The 21,777-nt window shown below is 40.1% G+C and overlaps 3 protein-coding genes across 4 annotated transcripts; 2 read left to right on the top strand and 1 right to left on the bottom strand.

The window, feature by feature from the left end:
• Positions 1–244: 244 nt before the first annotated feature.
• Positions 245–2,540, top strand: cptp (ceramide-1-phosphate transfer protein). Of its 2 annotated transcripts, XM_078255769.1 has the most exons (3): positions 245–341; positions 463–609; positions 701–2,540. In XM_078255769.1, the coding sequence occupies exons 2-3, from the start codon at positions 482–484 to the stop codon at positions 1,221–1,223; spliced, it is 651 nt and encodes a 216-aa protein (XP_078111895.1). In that variant the 5' UTR covers positions 245–341; positions 463–481; the 3' UTR covers positions 1,224–2,540. The 2 variants fall into 2 exon arrangements, with proteins under 2 accessions (XP_078111895.1, XP_078111896.1); XM_078255770.1 differs by having other exon boundaries at positions 246–609.
• Positions 2,541–3,886: 1,346 nt separating this feature from the next.
• ubxn10 (UBX domain protein 10) lies at positions 3,887–4,988 on the top strand. The gene has a single exon (XM_078255768.1). The coding sequence runs from the start codon at positions 4,168–4,170 to the stop codon at positions 4,927–4,929; it is 762 nt and encodes a 253-aa protein (XP_078111894.1). The 5' UTR covers positions 3,887–4,167; the 3' UTR covers positions 4,930–4,988.
• Positions 4,989–6,478: 1,490 nt separating this feature from the next.
• ddx19a (DEAD-box helicase 19a) lies at positions 6,479–15,052 on the bottom strand. The gene is made up of 11 exons (XM_078255767.1): positions 14,918–15,052; positions 14,697–14,760; positions 14,395–14,587; positions 14,208–14,300; positions 11,291–11,393; positions 11,078–11,192; positions 10,781–10,958; positions 10,035–10,272; positions 7,464–7,626; positions 7,183–7,374; positions 6,479–7,089 (listed from the first exon to the last, which is right to left on the bottom strand). The coding sequence occupies exons 1-11, from the start codon at positions 14,978–14,980 to the stop codon at positions 7,028–7,030; spliced, it is 1,464 nt and encodes a 487-aa protein (XP_078111893.1). The 5' UTR covers positions 14,981–15,052; the 3' UTR covers positions 6,479–7,027.
• Positions 15,053–21,777: the final 6,725 nt, after the last annotated feature.

The following is a 21,777-nucleotide window of genomic DNA, read 5'->3' as shown; positions in this document are numbered from 1 at the left end:
TTTCGACAGTGGCATTTTTTTTAAAGCAAGCAAATCATATAACATTTACAAAATAAATAAACATAACACAGCCATTTAAAAATTAACCAAGCAAAGTAACAAAGTTCCTAATATTATAGAACGGGTGTAGTGACTTGTGGGGGGTCCCCTATTGTCAATTTATCTCATGGTAGCTACCATGCTCCATTCTTGCGGGCTTTTAATTTGAAAGCAAACTCACCAATTTCCGCTTTTTTTCCCCGGCTCGAGTCTGCGCAGTAAAGGCGGATTAGAGCAGGAACGACCTGTCCTTTCACTGAGATGTAGAGCAATTTTCCATCTTTGTTAATTTTTTCTTGCAGGTAATGTGTTCAGTCTTTGAGTTTACACCTCAGTACTTACATTTGGTACGACCTCCAGTTTGTTGGTAGCCGTTAGCCATATTTGCACATTCATTTGTTGCCTGTTTGCTTTCGTCGATAGCACTTCCGCATAGAAAACCATGGCTGGTCCTCAAGAAGAACAGAAATTCTGCTTACAGGAGGTGCTCGATACTTTCAAATTGTGTTTGTCGGAGAAAAAAGACGTCTATCTTGAACACTACGTCGCTGGGTGGCGTGGTCTTGTAAAGTAAGCATACTGTGCTCATACTACACTCAGCTGGAACAGTCTACAAAGTGTCTTTGAGGTGTTAAACTCTTTTGTTTATCCCTTTAATTAGGTTTCTGAACAGCTTGGGCAGTGTGTTTGGCTTCATTTCTAAGGATGCTGTCAACAAGATCAATATCCTGGTCACTCACCTGCACGGTGAGAACGGGTCTCAGTATGTCACTGTCCAGTCAATGGTCAAATATGAGCTGGAGAATCAACTAGTGGACCTGACCAAGAGAGGCAGTCATCCAGAGTCAGGCTGCCGTACCCTGCTGAGGCTCCACCGGGCACTGAGGTGGCTGGAGCTCTTCCTGGAGCGCCTCCGCACCAGCAGCGAGGACAGCAAGACTTCGGTCATGTGTTCAGAGGCCTACAATGAGTCTCTCTCCCAGCACCACCCTTGGGTGGTCCGAAAAGCTGCGGGCATGGCATTCTGCGTGCTCCCAGGACGCCCCGCTTTCTTAGAAGTGATGAATGTGGGCCCCCCCGAGCAGGTGGTGGCCATGCTAGGGGAAGCTGTGCCTCTCATCTCTGAGGTGTACCAGATCACAGAGGAACTTTACGCTCAGCAAAACCTGCTGGACTTACCATAGAGAGCCACAATTGCTATTATATGCCACTTCATACATTACACGATTAAATATGAAGGGCTGTCATGGTGGCTGCTACTCCTGTTTGGTGATTAAAGGGTTATTAATTAAGCAAAATTCCACTGACACTACTCTATCTAGTACAGTATTAACATTTTTTTTAAATATATATATATATAAGTACTGTTAATTATTATATATGTGTGTACAATGGACTTCGTCTTTGTTCAACTTTTTCGAGATGTATTCGTTTTGAATTTAAGTAGATGAAGTGGAACAGTTGGGCCGAGAAGTGTGTGTGTGTGTGTGTGTGTGTATATATATATAAAGCAAAATTATAAATGAATCTACAACTATTTTGACAATCGATTAATCATTCAAGTAATTTTTCTCAAGCAGAAACACTAAATATTTGATGGTTTCAGGTTCTAGAATGTGCTGCTCTTCTTGGTCTTACTACGTCATAGTACATTGAATATTTTTGGGGGTTTTTTGACAGATTTGGATATCAGCAAATTGATCATGAAAACAATTGTTAGTCACAGCTCTATTTAGAACTGATCCCAATCATGATTTTATGCATTAGAGAAATGCTTGTATGAAATAAAAGTGTAATAATAGGGCCATTAGGTCAAGCTTTTGATGCTCTCATACCATATGTCATTCAAATATTGACAGATTTATCTAATACTTGATTATCTGATATTGGATGATACCAGATATTGCATACATACATATATAGTCTTGTAAAAAAAAATATATATATAAATATATATATACACAGATAGAAGACCACCAGCAATCTGCAGCCAGAGTAGCAGTTTCCAAACCAATTCTTTAGTTAACAGAAAGGTCTAAACATGGCAACAGTAGGACATTCATCTGAAAGATTCAAAACAAAACTAACATTACGAGACAGATGGTGGTGGAACAATGTGGATACTTAAAATAAAAAAAACAACAGTTTAATAGGCAAACCATTTTTACCTTTCCTTACTTTAGAAAAGATTTGGTAACTTATGAAACAAGTTTTTCGTAGTGGAGTTGTTTACCCCACTGTATATGATCTCAGTGCAATTTTATTATTTATTGTATCAATGACAAAGTATGCTAATATTCTTAATTTGAAGTGATTGGTGTACTGTTTTACAAGAATGTACTGAACTGCGTATTACCAATAAATCAAACCGAATTTATAAACTAGCTTAAAGAAAAAAAAAGTCACTTGGTTGATGATTGTGAATATTTGTATGATGTTAGAGTTGAGGATTGATTATTGATTACCTGTTGTCTAAGTAAAGTAAATGAGGACATACTGTAGGTTAACTTTGATTGTGTCATGTTTTCATATGCTCATGGTATAATAAAAGTAGCCCACTTACCAGCTGCAACATTAACAACTGATGCATCAATAATCATAATCTAATAACATACATTATTTTGAAATTGGCCATTTTGCAAAACGAGTTAAATAAATTTGATATCATTTGATGCTACTGTCCTTATTACATTTGCATGCATGATTTTTTATTATTTCTATTCAGTGTACAGTGGTGGAATGGAACCAAATAAGTACATTTAATTAAGTACTGTATATACAATGTTTTGTAAAAGAATTTGCAGAAGTGTTACTTGTGTATTTCCATTTTATGCTTCTAATCCACTACAACTCAGAGGGAAATATTGTGCTTTTTACTTCACTACATTTCTTTGACACTTTACATAAAAAAACACATATATGCTTATGATATGATGCAGTACTAAACTACTAATCTACCTAGTATACAAAGTATTAAAAAAAAAAATTGGCTCCACATTGATGAATTCCACCTACAATTAATCTTATGTAGGCCTATTTTTTAGTCATAAAATCAGAATTATATATATATATATATATATATATATATATATATATATATATATATATATATATATATATATATATATATATATATAATTATAAAACTGAAAGGAGCCATTCAGCATAATGAACACTTTTTCTTTTCAATAGTTTAAGTACATTCTGATGATAATAGGCTACTTTTACCAAAATCACATTTTGAACTTGGGACTTTTAATTTGAATGGAGTATTTTTAGACTATGGTATGTCTACTTTAATAGATGTATGTTCTTCCAGCACTGCTTTTACTGGCTTGGGTCTTAAACAGAGCTAATAATGTGTAATATTTTGTGGTGGACTTCAGTTCAAAATCATGTTTATAAGCAATTCTCATGCATGTAAGAAAAGTCAATTGTATTTATAGTGTCAAATCATAACAGGCGTTATCTCAGGACACTTTACAGACAGAGTAGGTCTAGACCACACTCTATAATTTACAGAGACCCAAAGATTACACCGAGAGCAATAGCATTTATTGCAGCGGTGGCGAGGAAAAACTTCCTTTTAACGGGTAGAAACCTCGGACAGAACCTGGCTCTCGGTGGGCGGCCATCTCCCTCGACCGGAGTCATGAAGTATTAGGGTGATAAACATGGTTGAGTTATCTGTTTGAGCTTAATAAAAAGGACCTGCAGGCTGCACAACATCCCAGAACTGGAGGGTCACTCGCGGATGAACCCAGCTGCAGTTGCGCACTTCCAACACCAGGGGTCTCCCCGCCCCCTAACCCAAGTCGTCGTCAAGGCAACCAGACTGTCATGACAACCTCGCTGACGCTTAAAGAGAGGCACTTCCTGCTGAAACTGGACGGAAAGCACACAAACGGGATTTTAACGTTTTTAACTTGTAATTTAGCTCCGGTAGGACGCATCCATTCTCCCGCGTAGTGAAGCAGCTTCTAAGACAACGGGCCATGCTTTTCTTCGACTCTTTTTTTGTGAAGAACTGAAGCCGAGAAACAACTGGGAATCTTCACTGGCAGACAGACAGACTGTTCTGAACTCTGAGCTAATGCAAGAGCGAACATTGCCAGCTGGTTGTTATCGATGCATTTAACCAGGCCGAAGTCCTCCAAAGGGCGAAGCAGAGCGGCTGTAAACACTTCTCTGTATTCAGGGGACCCTGGCAGCACCCAGAGGCCACCCGTGTCTCCAGATTCTCCCGTGTACAGCAGGCCAGACAGGAGCCTCCGCTCCCAGTCCCAGCCCATAATGTGGCAGGCCAGCCAGCTGAGCCAGGATGAGGTTCTGCAGATGCTGCGGCACGCCCCCGCTGCTCCACCACAGTCCTTAAACAAGTACAAGGTTCTGCCATCCATAGGGGGGCGGCAGTCAGAGGTGAGTCCCGGGACAAGCCTGGACAAAAAGATTTCCAAGCTCAGTCTGTCTGATGATGCTATCCATCAGCCAAGGCACAGCCATGGAGAGTCAGATCCCCCCACAGTGAAGGATGTGACCCAGAGCAGCAGCAGCAGCAGCTCTGAGGTGGATAAGAGGGCTGGGGTCTGGCCTAAGCCCCCTGATTCAGGATCAGTCATTACCAAAGAAGCTGGCAGTTTGCTCTTAGCTATCCGAGCACCATGTGGCAGAAGGTTTCAGCAGCACTTTGAGCCCACAGACACTCTGCTGATGGTGAGAGCCAGTGCAGAGCTCATGTATGGAGAAAAGTATGGAGAGGCCGCCATTGAGACCATGGATTTACCACGCAGGACCTTCACAGACATGGATGTAACCCTGGCCCAGTGTGGCATCCAGAACAGATCGGTGCTGTGCATCTCTCAGAATGGCAGTATGGGGGAGCGTGAGTGAGCTGCGCTGAGTTTCAAGTTTTGATTTGCAGTTGAAGTCTGGCATCGTGGTGTTTTTTTTTTTTTAAAAGAATCCCTCCTCCACTCAAAAATGGGTTTGGCTTTTTGTTTCTTCCCTCGGATGTTTGAGCTCCACTGTGCAGAATGATGTGTGTGCAGTTTGATATCATCAAAGGCTGTTTTCACATTTGTACTGCTGAAGGAGGAAGGCTTCTCTGTGCTCATCTTAAATCTTATAGACATGTACATACGACCATGATTTTTTGGAGCCAACTGTGGATCAGTATGTTGGAGTTGGACACATGATAAAAACACATCTTTCAGACTTTTGGGGCTCCATAAGGTGCATTAAATGTGAATGTTTTACTAGTTCATTTTACTTTTTTTTTGTGGGGAAAAAACACATCAGATTGAAATTATTATTCAAAGCAGACGGGATCCAGATGTCTGGATGGGAATTTTTAAGTCCACACAAGCTTATTTATTGTAAACTTGACTGACTATAGCAAATTAAGGTCAATTAGGACCATTTGTTCATCTAACTGATAACTTGTTTTGTCTGCACTATTGCACAGAATGCTCACTAAAAGGTATCCTGTATGGCTGTATATAACCACAAGTTCTGTTTCAGTTAAACTAGACTTTATTCAAAACAGCAGGTCATTTTTATCTGCTGCCAGTTATTGATTTCGAGAAGAACATTTGATCCATTTGTGTTTATCTGGCATTTCATACTAAAGCAAAACCAGAAATGCTGCTGACAAACGCAGCAACGAAAAGGTTTTCTTTGATTTGTTGCCATTTTCCACATCTTTTCTTTTTGGTTGATGTTCTTATATGCCAAATAAAGTCTTTCATTAGGATGCAGAGGCACAGAAGCACACAACTAGGTTGCTACTACATGGTTAATTAATCTTACTTTACTTTTATACAACTTTTGCCCTGCTTTCAAAGCGTGTAAACACAAATACATAGAAGTTATACCTAAATCCTGTGACTGGTTTTACATTTTCTAGACTTGTATATATTTTGTCACCAGTGCAGGGACAAAAATAAATGGTGTTTAATGCACGCTAAACAGACAAACAATAGGCCTTTTCCACAGAACACATTTGATGCGTCGCAGTAGGAACAGGCGAGCATGATATAATAATGAACAAAGCCAATGTCATTAGCAACACATCTTTCAGAGTCAAAATGACTGCTGTGGAAAAAGGCCAACTGCAAACAACCCTCACTTTGTTCTGAGCAAGTACTACTTCCAGACATACTTAAGATGTATGTCTGGATGGATAAGAGCTGTTTATGAAGACTGAAAGTACCACAATATGACTTATCAAACTCCCTAACTCCTCTCTCAGACACTTAAGTGCAGAGAACTTGGAGGTAACAGGATTCTTAGCTTTTGAACATATTGTACGTATATATTCCCTGAAGAAATATATTTCCATTGTCGTATGTTTAATAAAAAGGTTCTGAGCAACTTGTTCATTCTTTTAGAAATATAAGTGGTGTTACTTGATAAAGGTGCCAAAACAAGTTCAATATGCAACAGTATATTTATTTTTTTTAAGCACACAAAAAAAATGAGCAACAGCTCTGGCTTCACAGTCATTGATCAAATTAAGTTATCAGTAAACCGTCAACTACACCTACGACTGAAATAGGCATTGAAACCTTAAAATGCTTCAAGTCACTCAAGGATATTTTATCTGAACTCAACCTTGATCTATAGATGAGACACATATCCCACCAATCCTACAGTAATAATTCACTTCAGATAATCTAACAAATATTATCACCACTCTTCCTTTTTAAATGCTGTTTTAACAGCTAGTGGTTGGTTTATAGTCTCTGGGAGACAGCTTAAAGGCTTAAGGTGACTTCAAAGTCGGACACATCAAATGAAAGAACTTTGGCAAAAATGACTGCCGTGAAATAAGTCTGCATAGTTAATACGTTTGCATAGTCAATATTAGTATGCATCTTTCTCCTGTAAACGATAAAATGCAAACAATAAACCCTGGAAAGAACTCCGGTCAAATATGAGGTAACACGTCTAACGGCGTCAGGATTTGGTAGTGCTCGTAGCAAAGCATTCAGCTGATCAGGTTTTCCATTTCTTCCAGATTGCTCGTGTCAAGTTTCGTGATTCTCCGGTCTGTGGGAGAAAGACAGAGAGACAAAAGTCACGTTTGGATCCTTATATTTAGGCGTTTTTACATGATCAAACTGAAAGAAATTGGCAACATACTGAAATGCATCTCAATTTGGTTGATGACATCCATGCTGTGTTTGCTGTCCACCATATTGACGGCAAATCCTCTTCTGCCAAAGCGTCCTGTGCGGCCAATCCGGTGAAGGTAGGTCTCGTTGTCGGCGTTCCCATCCATGTCCACAGGGAGGTCAAAGTTGACCACAAGTGACACTTGTTCCACGTCTATACCTGTAATAAGCAGAACCGCAAATGAGTTGGAGATATAGACACTCACCTCCCACCATGAAGACCTGTTCATTTGTAAGTCTGCCCCTCACCCCTGGAGCACACGTTTGTGGTCACCAGGACCTTCTCCTTGCCGTTCCTGAATCGATCGATGACGGCAGCTCTCTGCTCCACGGTCATTTCCCCGCTCAGTAATGCCACCTGGTGACCCTCCTTGGTCAGGTTCGCAGTCAGCCAAGCAGCCATCTTGCGAGTCTGAAGAAAAAGTACCTGCTAAACTGAATTGCTCATACTACATCCTGTCAAGTTTGGGGACATTTTCCTAGAATTGAAAAAATAAATAAAAACGTATTTAAAGCTATAGTGCGTATTTTCTGTCTCCCCCATGAGGAATTCTAAGTAACGACAACACTGCTGGCGCGTTCACATGATACAAGCCTTCCGTGATCGCACACAACCCCCTCCCTCCACGCAGTTGCAAGGAGGACACAGAGGATAAAAAAAAAAACATGATGGACTCTTCAGAAGAGGTAATTATCTTCACTTGAGTTTCTGCGCGGGAAAGTCACCAGACGCCACAATCTTCTGAACACAGCCATACTGACAAATAGAGAGAGAGAGTTGTGTGGAGCAGATAGTCTTAATTAGCTTTGTAGCAACTCATTTGGCAACGGCTTGAATGTAACGGACGTTCATTAATATCACAAAGTTTATCAAGTTATCAAAAGTCAATTTGTTTTTATGACAAGTCCTTTTGGTGCGACTTCTGCTAGGATGTGTTGTTTCGATCATACTTTGTTTTGGCTTATGCAGAACGTTCTACTGTCAAAGATCTCATCTGTCAATTTATCAAAATTCAAGACCACATTTACAATTGGCATCAACATGCAATCTGTATCTGGATATCCTATCTTGGAAAAAATAAAAATAAAAAAAACATGAATGAAGGGTGTAACTGCATTAGAGGGGGTTTGGCTCGCATTGTGATTAGATCTGAGCCAGGTGGAAATACAATCCGTACTGTAACTGAAGAGTGACCAGGACGCACACTTTTTATTACCTTGACTGTGAAACTGGATGTTTTTTTGGGGGATATTTTACTCTCTCTCTCTTAATATAAATATTATATTTATTATTATATTATTCTTTATATAATAAATATTTGTTTCTACTACTATGGGCTAACAGTTAACATAGAAACGATCAGACATACATTTAAATGCCCTCTGTAAATAGACAGTATTACATGGCTATGCTGCCCTGCTGGTAGGGGCAGTTTTTCACAACTTGACCTACTTTCACTTAACTACGGAGCAGTAAAGTCAATCAGATGTCTGTGATCTGCGTAACGACAGTACAGTGGGACTTTAATAGCGACAGTAATAACCCAATATACCATCATTACTGAGATTAAACAACGTTCTCGGTTATGTTTGCACTGAATATTTCATTCAACAAACAGAAACATGACTCTTGCAGCGCACATGAACAAATGCGCAATATTAGCTCACACAAAATAGCACCCTCGTGAATTAGCCTACTGTTGCTAACCTACATTCATAAATCCTGTATAACATCGTCCCGTACCTACACGACATCAGACTTACTCATTGATGCTGCACACAGTAGTGTCGACAAACTTAGTCCAGTGAGGGGAGATAGGAAAGTGTGATAGCGTTCCACGTTAACGCTTTTTACTCTCTCGCTCGAGACAGCTGTGTCCAACGTTACTAGCAGGTAGCGCGAGCTACAACTGACAGGGAGAGAGAGGGGGGGAAGAGGGAGGAGGGAGGGGGGGAGGGGGGGAGAGAGGGAGAGAGAGAGAGAGAGAGAGAGAGAGAGAGAGAGAGTGTGTGTGTGTGTGTATCACTACAGCCAATCCAGTCTGCTCAAAGCAAAGGTCTTTTTCACAAACAGGTTGCACGTAAGGGGGGGGGGAAAGTAGCTTCCACTTAAGGACCCCATCTTGCACCCTGCGCAGCACAGCGCAAAGCCCGACGCAAGTGTCTTTGCTAGTTTAAGACCGACACACTTGTCAATTTCCCGTCCAGCGCCCGCGACTAGGATTAGTGTGTGTCTGACAGGGTGGGGGGCGTGACATCACGATGGTGGCTCTCGATGACATCGTCCATCGGCACAACCCTAATTGGAACATTGCCAACGAGTCAAATATTTGACCAAAACTGGCGAATGAGTGGACTTGGGAAAGTTTTCCTACCCAATTCCTCCTCTTCCTACTAGCTCAAGCTGCCCAACAAAAGCTACAAGTAGTAGCAGTAGCTAGCAAGTCTTGCCTCGCAAAACGTGATTTAACAAAAAATGAATGCCTAACACTTACTCTCTACAGGAAAAAGAAGAGCCCAAACAGCAGCATTGCTTGCCTTCACGTGGGACGTGACAAGTTTGTTGACAAGTCCTCCAGCCCCGCCTAACAAATTTGCATATTGAGATCGGATCACAATGCAAGCAGAATGGAGATACCAAGAACAATCACCAATACCAGGAGTGATGGAAAGGCCTGCAGATCGGCTGTCATGATCCAGATCATGTATCCAGATACAGATCACACATCACCAGGTGTAAAAGGGGTCAAACAGTGAAGAAGTTTAGATTTGTCATCATAATGAAGTGTGTACTAAGCGGGATTAAAAGAGCTGACTTACATGGCAGAAGATCATGGCCTGTGCAATGGTAAGGCTCCCATAAAGATTACAGAGTGCTGTGAACTTGTCCTCTTTCTCCCTACAGAGCACGTAGAACTGCTTGATTGTGTCCAGTGTCTCCTCCTCACGCTTCAGCCTGATGATGTTGGGATCGGGAACCACCTGCTCTGCAAACCTCCACACAGAGTCCTCAAAGGTTGCAGAGAAAAGGAGCATCTGGCAGTCCTTTGTCAGCTGTCTGTGTTGGTACGAAGAAAAGAGGGATACAACGCGACAAGAGATGCTTGATGCATGTAGAGCTGAAACAATTCCACATTTTACTGTACAATTCATTAACTCAGAAATAATTGAAATTAACAATAGAATTGTCTTTTAGTCAAATTTAAAAAAATATTTAGTTATGTATTACTTTTTCAAACAAATAACGTTTTGAATACATCCCAGGATACTGTGCATCTTTTGGTTCTATCACTTATGTGAGCCAGATAATGTAATAACACAGGTACACAGGCTATGAAGTAAACCACGCCTCTTTATTATTATAAAAACACGGAATTTTGTTTCTTAAATGAACATAAAATTGACAATTACCATCAACAGTCATACCCCTTAGGACCTTAGCTAATGTTAGCAATAAATAACGGCTAAACAAAGAAACGGCGATTACGTAAAATAATTGTGTAGTCATTGTTACAGGCCTTTGGACATGGTGTTATAATGAGCAGGCGTCTCTGAGAGGAACCCACCTATGGATCCGAATGCTCTGGTCCCGGTGGCCTTGCGTGGCGATCATCACATCAGCCTCGTCGAGCACAAACATCGTAATCTTCTTGGGGTCAATGAGCTTGTACTTGGTGCACCAGTCGAGGACTGTGCCTGGTGTTCCAATGACAATCTGCTCCTGCAACTTGACGCCTCGCTCCACTGAACAGAATGCAGAATTTCACGCAGTGACACAACCAACACTGGCTCTCTAACGACTTGAAATACCATTTTGCCGCCAATTGTATCAGCTGTCATAACAATTACGGTCACATTCTTACGTCTGTTGCCCCGAATGCCGTAAGCCAGTTTCACATCAGGGCACAATGCCCCCATTTGCTCGATTACTTGGCCGATCTGCAGAGCGAGCTCATATGTTGGCGCGATGCAAAGGCACTGAAAGAACCAAACAGTTTTGAAATGGTGAGTGCATATCAGCGTCAACAACGGAATGTGGAGACTGGCTGGCTCAGCAGATTACATGTTATGCTTACCTGGGTCCACTTATTGTCCGGGTTTACATGGCTGAGCATGGCAAGAGAAAAAGCAGCAGTTTTACCCGTGCCAGACTGGGACTGGGCGATCAGATTCTGAGGTCTGCAGCCAGAGAAAACACACACACACACACACACACACACACACACACACACACACACAGGGAATAAATCACTGACAAACATTACAGAAATGTTTTTATAACTGCTGCAAGGACAATAGTTGCAGTCCATTTTAGAGCTGCAACAATTAGTCAATCGGCAGAAAATTTATTTGCAACTATTTTTGACAATCGCTTAATCATTTAAGATATTATTCATTATGCCGAAAACGTTTGTTGACGTCACCTCGGACATTAGGAGTTTTTCATAGTTTTCTAATTTATTACAGACCAAACAATTAATCAAGAATATAATTGGCTTAATTACAGCCCTAGTCCACTTACATGCCAAATTAGTTTTTACATGTTCTCATTATTATTATAGTACAATTTTATAGAACCAAATCAGTTTACAATTAGATGGCCGGAGTGGCTAAACCGTGGATATTTATGTATTAAAAGCACTATGAATTTATGTTTCAGTTTCTTTAACGTGCTAGATTCTATCCACTAAAGCCAAATCCTGCACTGAACTGCATTTCGTTGAATTAGTGCAAAAACGATTAGTCATCGATTAGTTGATTTGCCAACAATTGTAATGTTCGATTCATCTTTCAAGTCATTTTTTAAGCAAAAATATCAATAATTTGCTGGTTTCAGGTTATCGATTGTGAGGATTTACTGCTTTTCTCAGTTTTTTATATTACGGTCACTTGAATATCTTTGAGTTTTGGATTGCGTGTTTGATTGAACAAAACGGGTCATCTGAAAACAGCAGCTTGGGGTCTAAATTAAAAGATACAAATGGACTCATTAATGATTGATAATGAAAATAATAGTTGCAGTCAGGGGCGTCGGACTGGGGGGAAAAAAGGGGACCGAGTACCCAGGGCCCTCATTAGGGCTGCAGCTATCGATTCTTTTAGTAATCGAGTATTCTACCGATTATTCCATTTATTAATTGGATAAGAAATATTTATATTATTATAATTATATATATTTTTATTGCCAAATTGCATACAATAACAGGGATAGATGCTAATATTTTTTAAGCACAGCCACATGGGCCATCAAGACCCAGCACAGCAGGTCCATTCAACTACACTGTTCTGGGGGACTCATTTTCAGAAGCCTAATACTGAGTGAGGAGAAAGAATAAAGAATGCAGACATCACCGGCATGGTCCAATGACGTCATTCACGTGCATATTAAGTAGCCATGCTCCAGGTGGGAGGAGCCGGTTTGTCTCCGGCAGCAGCTAAGTTTCCAAAGATTAGTAGCTAATAATAAACTAATAAACAGTTAGACTACAAACCGACAGCTTTCGTTTTAAATTGTTTGTAAAACATGGCTATTTGCAGAGTTGCGTGCTGTAGCTGTGTAAAACAGCGCGGTGGACGAGAGCAGCAGACGTTTACGTTGCCTTGTGTCGGGTTCGTTCCGAGGAATGGATGAGTAGACTGGATGTTTTCTACAGAGATGATGTAGCAGCATGTTTGCAGCTTTAAATGATCGCAAACCTGTCGTTTTCTCTCGCCTTTTTCTTCTCTTAGACCCCTCACTATTTTCGCTGTCTTCCTTCATTTGTAATCTGCGGCTGTCAGTCTTGTGTCCCCAGAAGCGTCAGCCTGTTGTGCGCTAGTAGTAATCCTCCGTGCGGAATAACAGTGAGCGGTACAATGTTAGTTACATTGATTAAACGAAGCTTCGAGGCAAAGAATTTTGCATCGAGGATTTTTTTGTAATCTAATTATTCGAGTTACGCAAGGAATCGTTTCAGCCCTTGCCCTCATGTGAGGAGGGCCCAAAAAGATGCTAGAATGAATAGCTGTGGATGCGGGGAGGGGCCTTTGTTGTGCTACGCCCCTGGTTGCAGTCCTAAATTGAATACTCCTTGATAAGCGATTAAGTGCTGTCAAGTAAAGAGTGGCTCAACCTCTAACATTCCTTCAAAATAGGGCCCCAACTACTTATTTTGTGGATTATTTTTTGGATTAATTGAACAATGAAAATGTCAGAAAATAAAGAAAGAAAAACACATTGTAATTTCCCAGAGTCCAAAGATGATGTTGTCAAGTCGCTCAATTTCTCAAACAAATGCAAATAAGTTCAATTCATAGCGTTCAAAAATAAAGAGCATCAAATCCTCACATTTTAGAGGCTTGAACAAGAAAATATTCAGTATTTTTCCTTGATAAACAACTTTAACAATTGTTTGATTATGAAAATGGCTGACATTTAATTTCCCAGAATCCAAGGTCATGTTGTTAAGTCCCTCATTTAATTAACCAATAGTTAAAAAAAAGAAAGAAGCAAAGATAATGAATTTAATCATGAGAGAAAATCAACACATCCTTACATTTAAATCGCTTAAACCAGCAAATACTTGCTATTTTTTTTAAACTTATCCTTGCACTGCTACATAGTTTTTATATTACTATGTCTACAGCTCCTTGAACTATTGGACTTATTTGCCCTACCACCATGACACACACTCTCATAGAGCACCTTACCATAGAGAACCTTACCTGCCCTGTCACTGCAAGCAGCTCATGTTTATACATCCCTTGGTACATTCATGTGGATTTTTTATTTAGTATCTTTTCTTTTATTGTCCATATTATTCATGTGGATTTTTGTTTTTGTTTGTTTGTTATTTGTTATTTTATCATGCTGTTTATGATGTATGTGTATGTTGTGTATGATGTCTTTAAGCTACTGGGACCTTGAATTTCCCCTTGGGGATCAATAAAGTATCTATCTATCTATCTATCAACAATTTTGACAATTCATTTCCCAAATGAAAATGAACTCACGGCTGTGCCAACATCATGGGCAAGGCATTCTCCTGGATCCTGGATGGTCTGTTGAAACCCAGGTTGTACACACCCTTCAGCAGCTCAGGTTTCCTATTGGTCATCAAGTCAAAAGAAGCAAAGTGTGTGAGGAGGGAAAAAAAACAACAACAACATGCATGTGTTTAAAAGTCAATGTCAAACTCACAGTCTCAGCTCTTCAAATGTCTTGACAGAGTAGAGAGGAGAGGTGGGGTCCCGCTGCAGGACCTCCACCTGGTTTCTGTTCCGCACCAGAGAGCGGCGGATCAGCTTATTCAACAGGGACTGTTCAGCCAGGTCCACTTTTTCTGCTTCTCTTTTCGAATCTCCATTTTCAGTCTTCTCTGGCAATATGTTGCCTGCACAGGTGGAAACACCAACAAAACGTCAACCACCACAACTGACGTTACACGGTAAAATTATTAGGTAACGTTGGTTAAGATGTTTATAATAACAAAAAACAGTTACCATTTATGTCTCCTCTTATGTTACGAGGACCACGCACTCGCTCAACTTTTTTTGAGAAGTCAAACTGTCCAGAGAAAATACATTATTAGCTTAAAAAAAATGATGCAACAAACTGCGTGTGTAAAGCAGATAAGTTGGCTAACTTGCTAACGAACGATGAGCAAGTTAGTTAGCCCGTGTTTGATGTGACTTTTGGAGACGTTTGTCACTTTTAAACTTACCTGTGTGGATGGATTTGTGGCTTCTTGAACATCGACAGCAACCGCCCACGAGTCTTCGGACATTTTCAAACATTAATTGTGTGTTTCTTTCGAAAGAAACAACAAATTGTATCAAAAGTTTGATGTCAGCGTGAATGATGTGCGTCAAAGTGAAGTGACGACGTGCCGCTGCTCCTGACCTGGACCAACCGCGACCCGCTGGACCACACCACTGATGCTGCCTTCAGACGCATCGGAAATATCGCAATTGGTAAAACCTGGGTCTCCCAGAAGCAACCAATCGAAGTGATGAAAAGCAGAGAAATAGGACGCTACTGGTTACTTTAACGTCAGCTAATGTTAAGATTAATATTGTTGCATAGCTTGGGGTGAAATTTAAAGAAAACCCCTATTCACAACTGAGTTTACCCTTTAATGACTATTTAAAAATTATAATGATATAAGCTGTACATTATTTTTTTTCATGATCTTCTTTATGCAACTAAAAAACAAAATGCCTATGTTTATTTGTTTTCAGAACGAAAAAGAAACACCTGAATGCATGAGAGATTATATTTACGAAGCTTATGAGGTGTACATGAACGTACCGTAGTATTCCCACCCTGTTTGTTGAGTGAACCTGCTGACTATGTACTATATACAGTACATAACAACTACATGATAAGGTAATTGACCAATCTAATCTTTATAAAAACCAGTAAAGGTTATGGTTATGATATGTATTATAACAGATTTATTTTTCTATTTTAAACTTGCTTTGTATGTTATAAATCTTATTTTTTATTGACGAAGTGTTTTTATATTTAGTTTCCTCATATCACTCCCAGTTGTATTCTTGATTCTATATGAATCTGTATGAGTTGAAGTGTTTTCAAGTTCATATTAAAGTTTATTTGTAGGCCTTTCGTTTTGTTGTGACATGTAAAGTATTGAGAAAAGCGATCTATAAGTATTTATTTTCATTATCATAGCTTTTTTTTCACAGTAGGGCTGCAACTAATGATTATTTTCATTATCCATTATTCTGCCTGTTATTTTTTTGATTATTATTTTCCATATAGTAGCAGCGTTAAAGGCAACATTCCACTTTTATTTAGATGTTAGATGTTTTATTTATTTGTTGATTAATTGTTTGGTCTATAAAATGCTCATCACAAAATCAAAAAAACCCAGTTGACATCTTGAAATTGCTTGTTTTGTTGACCAACAGTCCCAAACCTAAACATATTCCATTTATTATCACAAAAGAAGAGGAAATGCAACAAATCCCTCACATTTGAAGAGCTGGGAAACTGGGAAAATGTTTGGCATTTGTGCTTGAAAAATAACTTGCAGATACATTTTTGACTAATCGTTTCAGCTCTGATACACAGCAGATGAACTCAGTGCTTGACATGGGAAGAGAATTAAAAGATTAAAACACGTAAAACATTCATCAGAACTTCCTTTTCACCACATTAATTAAGAACATGCTTGATTGCCTCATGTTGGATGGGACTCACTGTTCACCACAGAGCTGAGACAATTAGTTGACTAATGGGTGAGTCAATCGTTAAAGTAACATTCTCTGGTTCCAGCTTCTCTAATACGAGGATTTGCTTGTTTTCTTTGTCTTCAATCAATCAATTTATTTAAGATAAGACAAAAAAAAACTTTATTGTCTGTCACAGGTGACAGAAATTAGTCTTTGACAGTGCAGGCTCAAATGACATAAGATACATATATGAACATAAAAGATACATATAGAAACAGTATCACAAACATTGACTGTGCAATGTATAAAATGCAAAAACAGAGCAAGAAGAAGCCTGAGTGGAGCTGTTGGATGACATCTGTGTTTGGCTGTTCAGTGTGCTGACGGCAGTGGGAATGAGGAAAGATTCTATTATGTGTTTTTCTGTGCAAATGGGACCCTATAGCGTCAACCCGATCGCAGTAACTGAAAGGATTGGTGGGATCCTGTGTGATTATAGTGGCTTTCCTGAGTACTGACCGGTGTGAGGTTCTGTTGGGGGGGGGTTTGGGGGGAGCCTATTATCTTGCTGGCCTGATTTGTTATTTGAGTTTGTTTTTTTTGGGCATTTCCCAAATCATATCTTTGACAGGACAGTTTAAGATATGAAAGGGAAGAGAGAGGGGGGAATGACATGCAGCAAAGTGCTGCAAGTCGGTGTCGAACCTGGGCCCGCTGCGTTGAGGTGTAAACCTCTATATATGGGTGCCTGCTCTACCAACTGAGCTATCTGGGCGCCCATTTGTGCACGTTTTGTTTTGTATTTGATGGTGAGGGCATTGTACCAGGCTAAGATATTGAAAATGAGTATGGATTCAATGAGTGACCGGTAAGCCACAGTTAAAATGTCCTTGCTGACACTAAAAGATCTAAGTTTCCTCAACAGGTATAAGCGCTGCTGGGCTTTCTTAAGCAATTTCCTTACATCACCTTGAGCTTTAGGAATGTTTTCGGTCAATTGTCACTATTTTCTAACAAATTATAGAACAAATAATCAAGAAAATAATCTACATCTATAATGAAACCGCAGCCCTATAGCTCAAAGTCACTTATGCCAAACACCATTTGCTACTAAAACAATAACCTGCACATTTAAGGAATGTATGGCCTTCAATCCTACTATTTGGTTGCTGTGAGACAGAGAGAAAGTGAAAGAGCCGTGGCATGTGTATGTGTGTGTGTGTTTGTGTGTGTGTGTGTGTGTGTGTGTGTGTGTGTGTGTGTGTGTGTATGTGTGTGTGTTAGTTGGTGTGTGACCATGTTTGAGAGGTTGAGAAACAGATAGACGGTGAGAGGGAATAGGGAATGAGGGAACGGAGGTGGGTGTGCAGACCTGGTTTTATTGGCTGCAAGTTAATTCAATTTGGAGGCGGATGCTGAGCCAACCTCCACACACAGAGACACACACACACACACACACACACACACACACACACACACACACACACACACACACACACACACACACACACACACACACACACACACCATCTACAGTATATTTTTACGGCCACCAAATTGATGACACATATTACACATATTAATTGTCATGGTAACCTCGCTAGAAAACAGATGGATCAAACCAAGTGATGACAAAAACATAGAGACAGCCAAGCGTCTACATTGATTTAAAACATTAGGAGTTGTTCCAATCACACCGGAGAGCGGAAGAGAGAGAGATCATGGGTGATACGAGGGAGCCATGTACTGCTGTCCCTCTGAGCCTTTTTTTCCACTCTGGTGTTAGTGTCCATGTAATATACTCTGATTCCATGGTTAATATAAAGGATGCCTGAATGGTTCCTGTCATTGATGTCAAGGAGGGCTGCTGGAGTGAGTGGTCGCTGCTGATGCTTCGAATGCGCATCTGATGGGAAGGGGGATGTTTATTGGAAGAACTGGACCCTCTGTCTCAGCCCCCACACACACACACCTCCCCCTTCTCTCTCTCTGTCTCTCTGTCTGTCTGTCTGTCTGTCTCTCTCTCTCTCTCTCTCTCTCTCGCTCTCTCTCTGTCAAAGCCCTCCAACTCCAGCCTCCACAGGGAAGAGGAGGAAAAAGGGGAGGTGGAGATTAAATGAAACAGTTTTTGCAACCACATGTTGCTGTACTTGATTGAACTGCTGCTGCAGCTCCTGCCTACCTTTCCTTTCTTTGCATTGTACGTCCATTGTAGCCACTGCATCTGTAGTTTCTGCCACCTGTGGCTGCGCTCCTATTCCCTCTACGCCACAGAGAGAGAGAACAAAAAAGGGGAGCTGATAGAGGTCGGGTAGGAGGAGGAGGAGATCTTTCATGATAAGTGGACTTCTGACACAGAGATCCCCGCTTCATACCCAGTTGAACCAAATGAAAGGTAAGACAATGAGGCTGATGCTGTGATCATATCTGATGCATTTTAATGCCGCAGTGTGTCTCTCTCATGATGCATATATTACACATTCCTGTCATTTGTCTGAAATGAAGAAAAGGTCAGTCAGTCAGATGAGTAAAACTACTACTGTTGATCTTGATTTACAGTGCAGACAGATATAAAAGACACTCTGTTTCAACAGGTGGTAACCACAGCATCTGCTCTCTGTTTTGACACTAATGAGTGCAGAGGAGTGTGGCAACGCTGATAGGAAATGTTGAGAGTTGATGGTTTGGTGGTCTTTTAGGAAACCCAGGAGGGAGGCAGGGTGATTCATGTGACTGAGTCAACCAGGAAAAAAAATCATCCTGGGACTGCTACTTTTAACACTAATTACTATGAGCTTAAAGACCGTAAAGAAAGGGATGCTTTGGAAAAACACCTGTCATGCAGCTTAGGGATATGATGCTTTTCTTTTTACACATACTGTTAACTTATTCAGAATTTGACTTGACATCACCTTTTGTCTGCGCTGTATCTTTAATTTCACATTTATTGATGTTCAGTGTTTGTATCTCAGCACTTCTGTTGTCATCTTTTCACTGACAGCATTGGGATAGTTTGCAGACCAGCTGTGCCTGAATTAAGTCTTTCTTTTATCCACCTGTACGAGGAGACGAGTTTGTATAGAGGTATAAAGGGATGTATTCCTGTTTGCGTTTCAATCTGTGGTTGACTGGACACATGATGGCACTGTTGAGACAGACAGCTAGTCTGTAATTTCATCTGTATGACCTTTTCCTCGCCATAAATAACCATGCGGTGCCTAAAACGTCGAATGGACTTTTAGAAAGACTGTTTGGATTTTTCATTGATTTTGAAGGACCTCTTGTGTTGCCAAAGAGTGTAAAAGTTGTGTCTGTGGAGATTAGTCGAACCTGTTTGATCTTCTAAGTGAACGTGATTTTGTGGTTTGTGTGGTTTCGCCCGGCGTTTTTATTGCAATCAGTCACAGTATCATAAATAAAGACACATTACTGGTCAGTCTGCAGCTAAACAAGCAAGCAAGCAAGCAAGCAGAGCTGTCTCTATGGAAATTGCTTTCGTCATAACACCTCATATCAAGCCTGTACTGTGGCTCCGGTCGTGCAGCAGGCACAGACCCTTGACAGCAGATAACCAAGATTGCTGGTGGCGGAGACGACATTAACAATGAGACACAGCTCTGAAGCAACAGATAATTGTATTGTATAACTTACATAATTAGTGGCTCTTCATTCCTCCTAAAATATTTCTTCATGTATCTTAAGTTTCTTTTTTCACCTCACATGGCACTGAATACTATTTTTTTCCTCTCCTGTTACATTGTAGGTGTGTTGTAATGATGATATCACCTTGCATTGCTGTGGCCTTTATCTCAAACGTTCTACCTGTGTCACCCATCCTAAGGCTCCTTGCTTTTACATCATACCCTTAAAGATCAATAAAGGTTGGAATATCAATAAAACCTGCTGCAATCTGCTTTCATGTAGTTTTATAGTCTGTATGTAATGTTTTTATGTAATAGTGACAGTGCACATCTTAGCTGTATCAGTAGCAGCTATGTGCTGATTTACATCTGTAGTCCCTGGGCAGGAAACAGATCTCGGTTAGGAAAGCAGCAGTAATGAGACCCTGCTGTGTGTTTGATGTTAATGCTTAGTAACAAGCGTGGTAAAAAGGAGGGAAAAAAGAAAAAAATACTTACGTAATTATAGAATAAAGAATCACGTGATGAAACTGTGTAAAATCTGTAAATAAAACCATAATTTGTGAAATAATTTAAGAAATTATTAAAAGTCAAGCTATTATTATGAAGTGTTTTATAATGGCATTTTACCACAATAACACTTTGTTTCATTCCACTTTTTATTTCATATCACTTTTCATGATAGCGGTGTTGATCTCATGCCCCTGCAGGCTCAACAAGTGCTACCATTCAGCCAGTTAGCACTTAGCTAGAGCAACAACAATGCCAAACTTATTCTGAATCAACTATCTAGCCGCTGATTTAAAAATACACTCCAATATCACCCTTTTGATTATTTAGCTTAATGAGGCTGCACATGCAACCTCCCTAGCTTGCTAACTAACTAGGCAGGGTTTGTAGCTAATGTTAGCTAGTTAATTCAGAGTTACCTCGTCTTTGTTTGGTTTCTAAAGCTGTTCCTCAGAGAAACACACAACTCTGAAGTCTGACTCACAGGCTATTTACTTCCATGTAGAATAAGCTCACAGCCTAGCTAGTTACCAGCAAGGTAGAAGTCCTCTTCAATCTTCAAACTTACAATTGTCATCACATCAATCGTCACATACAACCGTGCAGTACAACGTAGTATAATTCAATCTCTGCATTTAACCCATCCTTAGCATTAGCAACAGTGGACAGCCACATAGAACCGTGCGGGGGAGCAACTTGGGTTTCAGTGTTCAAGGACACTATGACATGCCGCCAATCTTGTGGTTGAAGGATGACCCGCTCTACCTCTGTGCCACACAGCCACCAGCTGATATGACATTACCAGCTTTGTTAAGCTAAATAAATAAAAAGAGATGTTAGTTTCTATCTGTGTCTGTCATCATTTACAGCAGCAGCTACTTGGTTGGTTCAGAATAGCTTTGGACATTGTTGTTTCTCTAGCTAACAGGAGCTAACTGGCTAATTAAGTAGTTTGTTGAGCTAGCTTGAGAGGCAGGGGGAATGTAATTGGGATTAGGGAGGGTGGAGAAATGATTGTATAATAAATACAAAATACAACTTTGTTAAGAATAATGGAATAACATGCTATAATAATGTTACGTTTTAAATACTTTCTTCAATTGTTGTTTAAATCATACATATAACACAATTCATTCATATGGTTAATTATTTCATTGTGACAGCTTTTGTGTCTGAAATGCTATTATTATCATTATCTGTTGATATTTTTTTTGTATTTTTTTCTGACATGTTGC

This window comes from Sander vitreus, chromosome 7 (assembly GCF_031162955.1).
Source record: "Sander vitreus isolate 19-12246 chromosome 7, sanVit1, whole genome shotgun sequence".
Taxonomy (NCBI): domain Eukaryota; kingdom Metazoa; phylum Chordata; class Actinopteri; order Perciformes; family Percidae; genus Sander; species Sander vitreus.
The sequence above is the reverse complement of the archived record's forward strand: the minus strand, read 5'-3'. Positions and strand labels throughout refer to the sequence as shown.